This window comes from Myripristis murdjan, chromosome 7 (assembly GCF_902150065.1).
Source record: "Myripristis murdjan chromosome 7, fMyrMur1.1, whole genome shotgun sequence".
In the NCBI taxonomy this organism is placed as follows: Eukaryota; Metazoa; Chordata; class Actinopteri; order Holocentriformes; family Holocentridae; genus Myripristis; species Myripristis murdjan.
The window spans coordinates 7087455-7102739 of NC_043986.1; the positions used below are offsets into that span (position 1 = coordinate 7087455).

General features: G+C 43.4%; 2 protein-coding genes across 2 annotated transcripts in view; both read right to left on the minus strand.

Annotated features, from left to right (window-relative positions):
- bsna (bassoon presynaptic cytomatrix protein a) overlaps positions 1–13671 on the minus strand; it is a 192735-nt gene extending 179064 nt beyond the window's left edge. The window contains 1 exon segment of the mRNA XM_030056314.1: positions 13135–13671. Within this exon segment, the coding sequence (XP_029912174.1) occupies positions 13135–13671 (537 nt within the window).
- Positions 1026–2684, minus strand: LOC115361959 (tripartite motif-containing protein 16-like). Its single transcript, XM_030055686.1, has one exon. The coding sequence runs from the start codon at positions 2682–2684 to the stop codon at positions 1026–1028; it is 1659 nt and encodes a 552-aa protein (XP_029911546.1).
- Positions 13672–15285: the final 1614 nt, after the last annotated feature.

Sequence of the window (15285 nt, forward strand, 5' to 3'; positions counted from 1 at the left end):
AGAAACTCTACTGACTATCAGTGATTGCAAACTGAGGGAAGAGCGAGCTGGAAAACACCTGACCGCTACTGAAGAGAGAGACATGAGCTGTCACACCTGAGTGAGTGACAGAGAGGCTATCACTGTGTGTGTGTGTGTGTGTGTGTGTGTGTGTGTGTGAGCGGGGCACACAGCGTAGGGGACGGGCGCTGTTTGTGACTGGCCTATCACACAACGTGAACACAGTCCGCAACCCAATGAGGATTTTCATTTATCACAAGCACAGATATTGACTCATATTACTCAGATAATACTCGTACTCGGCAAAAGTGCTTTATCCATACCGGATACTCGTTTCAGCCGAGTATCCGGCACAACCCTAGTTTCTATCTCAGAAATCACGTGATTCTCACACTCAACCTGTTAAACCAGCATGTCAACACTGTGGAGGAACACATGAATCATTTCCCACTGACAAGAAGAAGAATCATTTGATTTGCAGTGCATTTAAAAAAAAAAAAAAAATCATAGTTACTAAATACTGGAAACAAAATCAACAAACAGCTATTCAGCTACAAAGAAGGACGAGTGCAAACACACTTCTGACTCCATTAAGCAGCAAAACAGGAAGAGCAAAAACATGTTACAGTAAATATTGAGTGAAGTTAAGAATCATAAAGAGCCTCTTCAACAGTTTAATCAGTGATATTTTTTTTATATTTCCCTGTGAAGTGCAGTTCATTTGGCTTCTCTCTGTCGACTGATGGAGTTCAACCTATATCCACCACGGCTGAACAGACCAAGAACAAAATGTGCCACAGGTGACGTCTGGGAAGTGCAGGACTGAGAAACCACAGCAATGAGCTTTTAGCAGCAAAATAAAAATGCAACAAAAAATTTTGCAGAATAACCATTTTAAAATGAAGACATATATGTGCAGTTCTTGATTAAAAAAAAAAAAAAAAGAACAGAAACAAGCGCTTACCAACACAGATGTTATAGAAATAGACGACAGAAGTGCTTTAATCACTCATGTCTACTTGAGCTTAACAAACTGCAGAGGCTCCGATACCGTAAATCCCAAGTCCAGCATGGAGAGGCTGAGTGAACGTGGTCTGGACTCTGTGGAGGAGAGTCATGGTTTCAGAGACGCTGTAGAAGGACAGAATACCTGCTCTGTGATCCAGGTACACTCCCACTCTGGAGGACACAGGGAGCGGGATTTTAGTTATGATATTGTTGTGTCTGAAGTCACAGTTATTGTTGTAACAATCCAATGACCAAGATTTGTCATTGTGTCCAAATCCACATGCAGTCCAGTCCCCTGTTCTGCTGATATCCTGATATGAGACTGCTATAAAAACTCTCCCCCTCCAAACCACCTCCCAGTAACAACGTCCAGTCAGATTCTCTCTGCTCAGGACCTGAGACCAATCAGTAAATCTGTCTGGGTGACTGGGATATGACTGTTTTTCTGCCATAAATTTTACTTCTCTGTTCCACTCAGATAATGAAAGCTGTGTGTTTGCTGTGTTTGGATCCGGTGTGATGTGACATGAATATTGTAAGAATTCACCTCTGGTCTTGGGCTTTGGTTGTGACAGTAGAACATCCACTCCAGTCTCTGTCAGTGAGATCTTGGACCATTCCTCACTAAGAAGCTCCTGTAGTTTGTCTCTCAGCTCTGACACAGCTGCAGTCACACCCTCAAAGTAGCTCAGAGGACGGATGTTGGCGCTGGGTGAGTGCGTAGATTCACTGAGACATGAGAGCGAGGGGTAATTCTGTAGAAAATGGATGTGATCCTGTGTGTGTGAGAGCTGCTCCAGCTCAGTGTCTTTCCTCCTCAGCTCAGCGATCTCCTGCTTCAGCTTCTCCTGAACTTCTTCAGCCCGACTCACTTCCTCTTCCTGCTGGGATCTGATCTGCTGCTTCACATCAGACCTTCTTTTCTCAACCAAATGGATCAGCTCAGTGAAGATCTCCTCACTGTCCTCCACTGCTTTATCAGCAGAGCGACTGATGGCCTCCACCTCCTGCTGAAGCACCTTCACGTCTTTCTCTGTGTCCTGGATTCTCTGCTGGATTTTTTGCCGACTCAGCCCGAGCTCTTCCTGCCTCTCGGTCCTTTCTGCTGCAGCTGAGACTGTGTGGTGGCCTTTATGTTCATCCATGGAGCAGAGATAACAGATACACTGCTGATCAGTGCGGCAGAAAATCTTCATCACCTCATCGTGACGAGAGCAGATGTTCTCCTGAAGCTTCACGGTGGCTTCCACCAGCTTGTGTTTCTTAAATGGAGCTGCATTGTAGTGAGGCTGGAGGTGCTGCTCACAGTAAGAGGCCAGACACACCAGACAGGACTTGAGGGCTTTCAATTTCCTCCCAGAGCAGAAATCACAGGCCACATCTCCAGGTCCAGCATAGCAGAGATCAGGAGGAGCAGCTTGGAGTCCCATCTTCTTAATTTCCTCCAGTAACTCTACAATTATGGTGTTTTTCACCAGGACAGGCCTCTGTGTGAAGGTTTGTCTGCACTGCAGGCAGCTGTAGTTTTCCTTGTGCTCCTCTCCATCCCAGCAGTCTTTAATACAGCTCATGCAGTAGCTGTGTCCACAGGGAATAGTCACCGGATCCTTCAGCAGATCCAGACAGATGGAACAGCAAAACTTTGCCGAGTCCGGCTGAATTCCTCGCTGAGCCATTTCCCCTCTCAGTCACAGTGAACGTCTGCTAGTTTCACTTTCTATCAACAGATAAGAGTTGTGCTCCGATCCAAAGCAAACAGCAGCTTTTCCTCACAGTCACTCGCTGATCTGCTGTAAACGGGCTTGTCGGCTCTTGTCCTTCAAACTGTGTTGTTTCCACTCGTCTTTAAACTGTCAGATCTGAGAAGCAGGAAATATCTGGGCAGAATAAAACTCGTAATGTTTGAGATCAGACAGAAGTGGGAGGGGTTCAGCTGCTGATTCACTCCAGGAAGAGGAGCGCTCTTAAAGAGGCAGTGTGTGTTTAGCCCTTATTTACAACATGAAGTGAAGTTTATGACAAAAATAATTAAACTGTTACGTCTCATTTTAATCTTCAACCAATAGCTAATATGATCTCCAGTTATATTATGACCCTCCTGTCAGTGACAACTCAGTCAACACAACAGATCCAACAGATCCAGTCTGAAAAATGTAGATCTGGTTTACTACACAGTGTGTACTCTGAAAACAAGAAAAATGGAAAATCTTTTGTAAGAAAGGTGGTAAAATAAAACAGAGTCTAGAGTGACATAAAGAGACTTATGGAAGTGAAACAAAACTCCATTCATGCTGCAACACTCCTTTAACCCCTTCAGCTCCAACTTCCTCCTAAAACTGCCTCATAAAAAGCTTCAAAGTTAGAAAAAATGTTTGTTTTCCTAAAGTCCCACCATGTCACATATATACCCAGTGTTGGGCAAGCTACTTGGAAAATGTAGTGAGCTGAGCTGTACACTGTTACTGTTACTGTACATTACATGAAGCTTCACTCCACTGAAGCTCCCCACCAGAGAAATGCAGCGAGCTGAGCTACAATAAAATGACTAAATGTAGCTCAACTAGATCAGAACTACTTTTTAAAAAAAAAAAAAAAAAAAAAAAAAAAAACATCAAATCAACTTCATTCCAAGTCATTGCTCTCTTAGTGATCAATAAAACTGTCAGTCAAAAAAAATGTTGAGTTCAATAGTTGATGAAGCTGTGTTCTCTCTACTTTTACTGCTACAAACCACGGCAACAAAAACACACAACATGCCTCACATGATAACACAAAGCAGGTGGTGTGTATATGCTAATGTGGAGGAAGTGTGTATATGTTAGTGTGTGTGTGTGTGAGAGAGAGAGAGAGACAGAGAGAGAGGGAGGGAGGGAGGGAGAGAGAACAAGTTTCTGCCTCTGCATTCCAAAGGTTTTTTCCTTATCAGTGGATCCAGAGGCCCGGCATCCTGATCTGTCTTTAAACAGCTGCTTGTTCTGACGACACAACTGAAGTTTTTCAACATCATCATCTTCCTCCTCCTCTGTCATCTTCATCACCTGCCTGCTCGTTTCCCGCTGCAGCAAACAATCAGGACAGGTAGGCGACGTCACACAGAAGAGCGTCTGTCGGCTCCACGTGCAGGTTGGATTTCAAACCGCAGCAAAAGCTCCGCTGCGTTTAAAGTTTAGAAATGCCTGGGAAAATGTAGCTTCTGTGGATGGTACCGCACGATTTGCTCAGTAAAATAGTTTCACTAATTAAAAGCTATTTGATTTAGAAAACAGCGACATTATAACCACGCTACTGAGAAATATAGGTAAACAAGTGACGCCGCTACTGCCCAACACTGGAAGATGGTAAATTCAAGTATTAATCTGTAATTCCAGACACAACAAGGAGGTCATAATCAAACACAGAATGACAGGATGAGCCTGGAGAAACTTTATTAGTATAAAATTACTACAGAAAACTCTTGGTGCAAGGGAAAAATTCCTTATAGTTGTTTTTTAAAATTATATAAATACATTTAACGGTAATTTAATGCTTTCCTCCTTGTCTCCTTCCATTAAAATGTCATGTTTTATGAGGCCAAAAATGTAAAATAAATGTTTTTGCACATAAGTCTCGGCATGTTCATGGCACAAGACGGTGTGTTGACACTTTACATGCAGGTTCAGCAGACAAGAGCACAGTGGAATATAGCTGACCTGTTAATACACTATATTACCAAAAGTATTCGCTCACCTGCCTTTACTCATACTATGAACTGAAGTGCCATCCCATTCCTAACCCATAGAGTTCAATATGATGTCGGTCCACCTTTTGCAGCTATTACAGCTTCAACTCTTCTGGGAAGACTGTCCACAAGTTTGAGGAGAGTGTTTATAGGAATTTTTGACCATTCTTCCAAAAGCGCATTGGTGAGGTTGGTCGAGAAGGCCTGGTTCTCAGTCTCCGCTCTAATTCATCCCAAAGGTGTTCTATCGGGTTCAGGTCAGGACTCTGTGCAGGCCAGTCAAGTTCATCCACACCAGACTCTGTCATCCATGTCTTTATGGACCTTGCTTTGTGCACTGGTGCACAGTCATGTTGGAAGAGGAAGGGGCCCGCTCCAAACTGTCCACAAGGTTGGGAGCATGGAATTGTCCAAAATGTTTTGGTATCCTGAAGCATTCAAAGTTCCTTTCACTGGAACTAAGGGGCCAAGCCCAGCTCCTGAAAAACAACCCCACACCATAATTCCTCCTCCACCAAATTTCACAGTCGGCACAATGCAGTCTGAAATGTACCGTTCTCCTGGCAACCTCCAAACCCAGACTCGTCCATCAGATTGCCAGATGGAAAAGCGTGATTCATCACTCCAGAGAACGCGTCTCCACTGCTCTAGAGGCCAGTGGCGGCGTGCTTTACACCATTGCATCCGACGCTTTGCATTGCACTTGGTGATGTGTGGCTTGGCTGCAGCTGCTCGGCCATGGAAACCCATTCCATGAAGCTCTCTGCGTACTGTACTTGGGCTAATCTGAAGGTCACATGAAGTTTGTAGCTCTGTAGCAATTGACTGTGCAGAAAGTCGGCGACCTCTTTGCACTATGCGCTTCAGCATCCGCTGACCCCTCTCCGTCACTTTACGTGGCCTACCACTTCGTGGCTGAGTTGCTGTTGTTCCCAAACACTTCCATTTTGTTATAATAGAGCTGACAGTTGACTGTGGAATATTTAGGAGCGAGGAAATTTCACGACTGGATTTGTTGCACAGGTGGCATCCTATGACAGTTCCACGCTGGAATTCACTGAGCTCCTGAGAGCGGCCCATTCTTTCACAAATGTCTTGTTTCACAGTCTGCATGCCTGAGTGCTTGATTTTATACACCTGTGGCCAGGCCAAGTGATTAGGACACCTGATTCTGATCATTTGAATGGGTGAGCGAATACTTTTGGTAATATAGTGTATGAAGTAATCTCTCTGGCTCGCCTGGCTAGCTCTGCTAAATGTTATCTGATGCAAACGGAATCAGAGCGTAATGCGTAAGATATGGAAGCTGGCACTGCTTATTAGATTAGCAGGACAGAGAGTACATTGATTAGCTGTGAATTATAATGGATAATGTTCGGTTCGAGTATTAAATCATAACGGTAGACACAACAAGGTGGGAGCTGAGGGAAGCCCGAGGACGGGTGTTGTTGTTGTTTTTTCTTTAACTCACATATTTTACTGGAAGGAAAGACTTTGTGACATTTAAAATTATTACGTCTAAAGGATATTTGAATATTTATGTCTGTGTAAGCATAAGGCCGAAGCATCTCACTGTATATTTATATTTGTATTTCCACTTCCACAAACTTGTTGGTAATTAACTTGCCTGGTAAGATATGATGAAAGAAAAAAAAAAAGAAATTTGAGGCTTATGGGAGTCTGAAACACCGTATCTAAAAACAACAGTAGCATAATCTATCATCTCTCTATGTTTATTCTATATTCTATCGATATTTTATCTTAGTTTACAAACTATATTAAAACCATCCTGGATAAGTCATGTTCACGTGAGAAAAGGTCTGAGACACTTGACAAGGTTTGCCGACTGGCTCGTTTATGAAATTACCAGGATATGAGGTCCATTGATTAGCGAGGATAATAACGGAGAAGGTTGTGGGCGTTAACAGGAGGAAGGAACTAATCCATAATTCATAGGAGCAGGATAAATAGCAGATCCAGCGTATTAATCTATATATAAGCTGGTTTTGAAAACAAAATGCTGCAGGTTGGTGGAGTGTTTTCTCTTCCGTGCATCTAGTCTGCAATATCCAGGCTTTTCTTCTCAGCTCCTAGTATCAATAATAATTTGATAATTGATCACTGGTCATTTGTGATTTCCTTCAAGGGAGTGTATGCCAATAAATCCACCAGTTCAGTTCTACCAAGCTATTAATATTATATAATCTATATATTTCAGAGAAGGTGACGTCTGTGTTTTGTTGTGTTTTATATGTTTCTTGTTATCTATTCAGGTCTTTACCACAGTTTATTATGCAGGCAGCTTGCATGAAGTATATTCAGCCAAGAGGGGGCGACTCTGTGTATCTGCGAGTCTGTGTGTCTGCATATGTGTGTGTGTGTGTGTGTGTGTGCATGTGTGTGTGTGTGTTTATCTATCAGACAGTGCAGTCCAAATCCCCAAGTCAGAGGCTTATCAACTCATCCCTTCTTCCACTTCATTAGCATTATCCACCATTATTAACCTGTGGTACTCTCTGTCTCTCTATCTCTCTCTCTCTCACACACACACACACACACACACACACACACACACACACACACACAAGCACAGATCGAAGCCTCGTCTCACAGCAGATCCTACCAGGCTGAGATGAATGGACACGTATGATCAGACTGCAGATGAAGCCGTCATAGATCACACACTGCAGGTGCAGAGCCCGGGAGACACTCACACTCCCTAAAGTATTTATCTCAAAACCCGGAAAAAAGTCCACACTGTTGATTATTAAAGCAGCACACCCCCACGTGTGTTGGGAGACTGACATGCATCAAACTGCACACACACCAAAATCTTCTGTGTGTTCCTGGAAGAACTCTCTCTATTAACACTGTGCTGAGTTTGCACAATAAATTCACATTACTGTATGTAAAAAGTGAGAAATCAAAGATAGCTCGACAGCCACATGGCAAGTAAATGGTGTGCGGTTACATCTTACTTCAAAATATGACTAAGAAACTGTTTTAAACTGTGGTGAATCACTAAACACTACTTTCCCTGTTTTCTGCAGGACGTAGGAGACCATGTCGCTGCAGAGTGTAGGAACATGTGACCCAGAAATGAACTGAGCTCATCAGCCATATTGAGTTTATGCGAACACTTTACTTCGCTGAGTTTTCATAAGCAGCTAGCATCACATGAGAAGTGATAAATCAGGGATGTAGTGGTGCTCTAAAGCCAAAGGGAAAGTAATCTTCAGTGATATGTAGCTCAGTCTTACAGTGAAATGAAGCAACAGGAGAATAACACACTGCTCTGAACCAACAGGCACTACTTTCTCTTCTTTTCCTCTGCAGGAAGTGAGTGTGGGAGAAAGTGTACACCTAAAAATAATCAGACAGTAGATGAATACATGGGTGCTAACCTGCAATAATTCCAAAAATAAACCAAAACAGCCACATCAGCTCTTCTGACTTAATGATATATCACTGTGGGAATTTATAGGCCATACATAAAAAAATAAAAATAAAAAAAAACAATGAATTTTTTATCACTTAAGAGTCCGTCTGTACTTTGGGTGATGCTGGTGGCCTGCTGTCAGTCAACATGAATGATTTTGTCCATCTGACTCCACACAGTGGTTTTCAAAGTGGGAAAGCAGCCTGCAAGCTTATTGGGCTCCGTCAGTCCAGGAGAGACGAGACTGGAGCAACATTTTGTCGTCCCGCAACGTCCCAACCAGCATTGGTCAGGGCCCACAAACGTTAAATCTCAGTCCTTCAAATGCCACGATGATGGACATGCCATATTATCAAATTTCACGATCAACGGCAATGTTGCATTTAATTTTAAATAGTTTTCGCCTGTCTTTCTGTCTTGCTTACAGTACTTACTTGCTTTATACACATTTAATGATTAGAGTGAATGTGGATAATATTTATAAAAACTATTTAGGATAGACTTACTTGCTTGATACTCATTTAATGATCAGAGTGAATGGTGGATAATATTTCTTGCAATAAAAACGATATAGGAAACTATCTGTGGACTTTGATTCTTTGAATCCCCCCTCCCCCCTCCCGGTAACGGCCGCTACCGGCGCCCCTCCCAGAGCCGGCCATGCTGTTCACGGCACCTTTTCAGAACGCAGGGGCACAAATACCTTTTTTGGAAAAATACTTTTTATATGGACAAAATCTTGTTTGAATAAAAAAGCTAACCGGTGCCGCGGCCGGCCCGCCTGATGCCGACCGGTGCCGCGCCCACCCGGTCAGGTATGCCGGATCTGACAGGTGAGCTGGCACACAGACTGCCATAAATACCTTTCATTATAAATCAACTTTTTATTTTTATTATTATTATTATTATTTTATTTTTTATTTGTTCATACGCGGCTGCAGCAGCACAACAGACAATGACACAGACAACACGGTTGATTATTGACTGTGCAATGCGGCCATTCGCCGGTAATCGCGGCATCAGGCGAGCCTACCTACTGGTTTACATATGCAAGTACAATACATGTGTAATTGCTTAGACCCCCAATATTAGACAAGGGCGTTTTTCAGGGCATTTCAATGGAAAAATATTGTCTTATATTCAGATGAATACGGTAATAGAAAACTGCTTTGCAGCAAGGATGTTTTTTTTGTTTGTTTTTTTTTTTGTTTGTTTGTTTGTTTGTTTGTTTTGTTTTTGCGCTCATGCACGTGACATGAAAAAAATGCCGCCCCGGGCGGCTGCCGCTTCGCCCGTGCCTAAAACCGCTACTGTATGTATCACATAGCGTTAAGCAATCATCTCACTTCCCTCCACTGATTAGGCCTAATATAACAGCTGCGGCCGACCCTGCAGGCTCTGTGGCCAGAGCCGGTTACCTTGGCAACACATCACAACGAGAGATATTAAATAGTCCACTCAGCCGCTTCTTGTGAAAAACTTACGATTTTAACGGTAAAAAAACAACATTAACGTATTAATAATTGATTTAATATTTATTTCTTTCGTAAGTGACCATGGTATAAGCGGGATAAAACCTCCACTTCGCGTCGGATGGTTCACGCCTCCGCGTCCTGCATTCATTTCTGATAATGGAAACCTTGTCGGGCATTATCCCTTACATAAATGGAGAAGTGCACACAGCCCATTTTTTGAAACTCTCCCTGTAAAACAAGCTCACAAGCTAGCGGAATTAGCCAGTACCCCTCTGTTCCCAAGGCAACAAGCTCACAAGCTAGCGAAATTAGCAAGTACACCTCCGCTTCCAGGGCAAGAAGCTCACAACATATTTACAACATATTTAACAAAAATAACTTACCATTCTGAAACATCCTGTAATAAACTGATTTGAGGTGGTTCGGTGTCTCCTGCCGTCTGTGGTACGGAGTGGCGCTCAAACGTATGGTGGTATAACATCATGCCAAGTTTCACAGGTCCTGCAGGGTTTTAGTCCAAACTTGCTCGTCTGTTGGGCTCATTTCAGCACCAACTGTTTTATCAACCTGACACAATACAATGCCGGTTTCGTCTGTGGTTCGGGATCGGAGTCGGGCTCAGCGGTAGCCATGACAACCATACTTAAGATGATAATTCCTGTTCACCGGTGAGCACCACTGAGCTCCGTTGAGCAACGTAGTTTTCAGCTACTTGCTTGTGATTGGCCCGGCCATATGTCACTCAGAAAACAGTCAGCCAATCAGTGGAGAGGGGCTGATTCTCTCTTCTGATTGGCTAAACGAACCGTGCTGCCAGAGCTCCGGCAGAAAGGCAAGAGGGAGGAGCTGTGAAACTATATTTATCAGACCACAGGTATTCAAAACCACAAATGCATCATGCTAGGGATATCAGCAGTTAAAATAAAATCCTGGAAAAGTGTACAGCATGGGGCCTTTAATGATATATCACCTTTGGAATTTTTAGGCCATACATAAAAAAAAAATAAATAAATAAAAAAGCATTTTTTTATCACTTAAAAGTCCATCTGTACTTTGGGTGATGCTGATGGCCTGCTGTCAGTCAACATGAATGATTTTGTCCATCTGACTTCACACAGTGATTTTCAAAGTGGGTCCGGCGCCCCCAGTGGTCCCTGAGGGGCTTCCAGAGGGTCCTGAGCAAAATGAGGAAATCACTTGAGATTGCTCCAAAAATGAACAAGTGACTGTTTTACATTTAAAGAGTGAATCTCACCACTTTTAATGTTTTTGTCAGTGTTCAGCTACTGCATCTAAATGATCTAATACGTAACATCAAACCTAAATCCTTGGAGCAAAATCACTTCAAATGAGGGTCTTTGGCTTAATGGACATTAACTTGGGGGTTGCATCACGTAACGGTTTAGTTAAGCAATCGTCCAATCTCAAAAAATAATAAAATAAAATAAAATAAAACAAAACAAACAAACAAAAAAAAAACACAATAGCTTTTTTTTCATAAGATAGTTTATCATGTTGTCTGCCAGTACGAAGGCCCCTGGATCTAACATCAGTGGGAAAGAGAGGCTGCCAGCATGGCTAACATCATCAGTTGTGGCCTTTTGCTCACTGTTGTGTGGTGTGGGGTGTGTGTGTGTGTGTGTGTGTGTGTGTGTGTGTGTGTGTGTGGTGTGGGGTGTGTGTGTGTGTGTGTGCGTGTCTGCTCGCTGTGCAGGGAGGCTGATATCTGATATTTGTCAGTAGACACAGTGACACCAGCGATAGTCTGAACCTGTCACCAAAGGCAAGGACCGGCCTCGCCTCCATCAAAGCAAAAGTCTTAACACACACACACACACACACACACACACACACACACACACCTTAACACCTTCATTAATATCTCCAATCATCAATTAATCCATTCATCTTTTTTCTTTCTGCGTTTCCTTCTTGCTTTATCTTTTGTTTTGTCTGTCACACCTTTATCTCTCTGTGTTGCTGTCCCCTTTTGTCACATCACACCTGAATGGCACACACACACTCACACGGAGGCACACACACACACACACACACACACACACACATACACACACATATAAACACACACACGCACAGACTGTCAAGACCTGTGTCTCGCCTCAGCACATTAATGGAGATTCTGTCAGCGCTTCAAGGAGGAATTACTGCCACTTGCCGATTCAATACACTCACTGTCCATCACACACACACACACACACACACACACACACACACACACACAATCTCACTCTCTTTCTACAACTCTTTCACTCTTTCCATGCACATTTCTTTTCTTTCTTTCTTTCTTTCTCTCTCTCTCTTCCTGTCTCGCCCTCATTTATCTCTCGCCTCAAACCATCTCTCTTGTTCCGTCCATCGTTTTTCCTGCATTCACTCAATTCATTCCAATCCAATTCAATTCAGTGGTGCTTTATTGGCATGAAAAACAAAAAAAGTACTGACTGCCAAAGCACAAACCATCTCTCTCTCTCTCTCTCTCTCTCTCTCTCTCTCTCTCTCTCTCTCTCTCTCTCTCTCTCTCTCTCTCTCTCTCTCTCTCTCTCTCTCTCTCTCTCTCTCTCTCTCTCTCTGGCTCTCTTCCCATGCGACTCCTCCCAGCAAGAGGACAAAAAAAATCTATATCCTGTCTGCCTCTCCTCCTTTCTCTCTGTGAAAAGATTCAAAGTTTACTTCTGTGGTCAAACTCCAGCGCTGTGCGACGGCGTTATTGTTCTTTTATTTCATCATTAATCGACACTGACAATCGTCGGCCTGGAGGATTACATTATATTCATGCCCAGATCAGTTAGTCCCATGCTGTAAATCAGCTTTATCAGATTATTGATTCTGTTTATGCAGCCAGAAAAGCATGGCTGTGTTCCTGGCTGCACAAAACCATCACACAGCAAAGTAAGGAGAGACACAAACAGATCGTTTCAAAACTATCACACACACACACATGCTGACACACACACCTGCCCCAATTATACTCTGGGGCTGGCCTGATGCAATTCAATTCCATTTCTCAACGTTCACAATTGACTTTGATGTTCATAAGACTGGGTTTGATTCGATATCAGTTCACTCTGGGAGCTGAAGGGAAACCGAAACTTCTGCGTTTTTGTTCAAGAAGTTGGGAAACAACATTTGAAATTCCTCTGACATTACAAATTACACAGATCAAAAATAAACTGGCGCTAATACATAACCATACTCAACATTCATATTAGTATGTCGTTCACCTCACCTTGTGTTTGAATATAAATGTGCAGTTGTGCAAAAACCTAAGTGATATTATTCCTTATTGAATGAACCCCATTTCCAAGGCAAACGTTGATATAATTTGGTTGTAATTTTGTGATTGACTGGAAAATTTATGTTTTTTCCCAGCCCTATTATGTGCACTCTTTTCACACATCTTTCACCATGCTTAACTCGGTGTATTCTCTCTCTCTCACACACACACACACTGCTCTGTGGTCCCTGCGTCTCACCTCTGTCAGGTGTGGGTTGGGGTTGAAGCCACACTGGTTGCACACGGTGGCCTTACACTGGGTGCAGGTGTTGTAGTTGGGTACAGCCGGCGGGTTGGTGAGCTCCGTGGTCGTGCACACCGGGCACAGCTTGCTGCTCGGCATGGGCGCGATCTGGGGCAGCGAGTAGGGCGAGGTGGGCGTCACGCCGCGGTCCGGAGACACCGAGGGAGACCGGCCCGTTCGGGAGCCGCCCGAGCCGGTGAAGTCGACCTGGAGGTTTCGACGGGACGCGTGCTGGCCGGGGCTTTGGCCGCTCTGAACCCCGTGGCCCCCGGGGCCTCCTGCGGGACCGTGACCCATCCCGGGGCCTTGGCCCTGCATCTGTCTCTGGGGAGTCGGGCTCTCGTGGGTGGCCAGGCGGTATGGCTCCCCGGCTCGTGATCCTATTCCTCCTCCGCTGCCCATTCCTGCTCCTATCCCGCCTCCTCCCATCCCGCCTCCCATCCCTCCTCCTCCATAGCCTCCCTGTTGCATGCCGGGCTTGGGGCTTCCCATCGGACTCCTGCAGGAGAGAAAAAGAGAGAGAGAGAGATGTCAAACTGGATTACTACTCAGCATCAAAGTGATTGCTGGTAAATTTTGCATCCTAAGCAAATGTGTCAGCATTAATTTAACTCTGAGAGCATAAAAATCAATATCATGCTGTCCAAAGTCCAAACTCATGTCAGCTCTACAGGCATGTCTCTCCAGAACTGCAGAAGTTACACCGAGCAGGTCTTCAAGGGACGAAGTTTGAAAGCCACCCAATCCGGCCCTCACGAATAGCCACTGTTATCATGAGTCTGCTCTAAAATCTACACTGTTTGTGTGCATTTTTTTGTTTGCTGCAATAGTAGGTTTATATATGCAATGTATAGGACTGTGTAATGTATATGTTTGTGTCTGCCAGGGGACTGCAGAGGAAGATGAGCTCATAGCTAACTTTACAGTTTGAAAATTGAGGATTAATCTTATTTGTCTGGTATAAGCCACATTCCTTTCATAAAAGACGGGAATTGGTTTCAGCTTCGTCTGTCGTCGGCTGCTGCTATTCAGCTGAACAACCAGTAAGGTGAGCGCAGCTTTGTGAGTGAGGTAGGCCGGACTCAACTCGTCGGTAAGTTATAATGAATAAGTAATAATAATAAATAAATACTAATTAAATACTAATAACTAAATAATAATCAGCTGACAGGTGGATTTAAAACCTCTTTAGAAACTGTGGGTTGAATGCACATATGTGAGGTTGGTAAATCGTTCGTAATAAAAGTATTTCCATCTGAACTGTTTTTGTTTGAGAAAAAATGCTTGATACCTGAATGCATTTTTAAAAACTTTTTTTTTAACATTTTCTGAATTCATTCATATTCTGCAGGCCAGGTGGGAAGCTTTGGCAGGCCTGATGTGGCCTGCGAGCCGACAGTTGACCATCGCTGAAGTTAAGTAAAGTTCTTAAAGGGACGAGTCTGAGGCAAGTCTTAAATTTTTTGCTCATGAGACTCAGTCAAGTCTTCTTTAAATGCTGCCAGTTTATTTTATGTCCAAGAAATTTACAGTCCTATTTAGCTACATCAGGCAGCGGATGATAATTTAACCTGACATGAAGCTGCGGATAGGAACTGCAAGTGTACAGCATCACTTTTACAGCAGCTCATTAGAAGAAGTCACTGATCGAGGCTACAAGTCAAGTCTCAAGTCAATTGCGAGGAAGTTTGAGTCTGACGTCAATTAGCGTGCAGCTGAACTTGAGTGCAAGTCTGCTGTAAGTCTAATGGATAATTTGGCCTGCAACCAATCCGTGCTGCACCATTTCTGACCTGAAAACTACTTTAGCTACCAACCCAGCCTTTATTTACTGTCTGCAACAATAATAACAGTATTCATTTCATGCAAAAACTCCATTATCTCCAATAACCTCTGTTTCTCTCATTGGCAGCTGAGAAAAAAAAAAGCACAGATATAAGTTTATGCTTAATTTGCGATGCTCTTTTCTCCTTGCAGTGTTGAATGAATAAGTAAAAAAAACAGGTTTGGACACCAGAGGAGAATTCAGCCCAGCGATTGTCACTCGACTCTAAATTCAATTATCTTCTAACTGCCAGAGAAACGGAAGCAGGAAAAAAAAAAAAA

Coding starts and splice junctions, on each gene's coding strand:
- LOC115361959 (XM_030055686.1), bottom strand. CDS start 2,684: ATGGCTCAGCGAGGAATTCAGCCGGACTCGGCAAAGTTTTGCTGTTCC.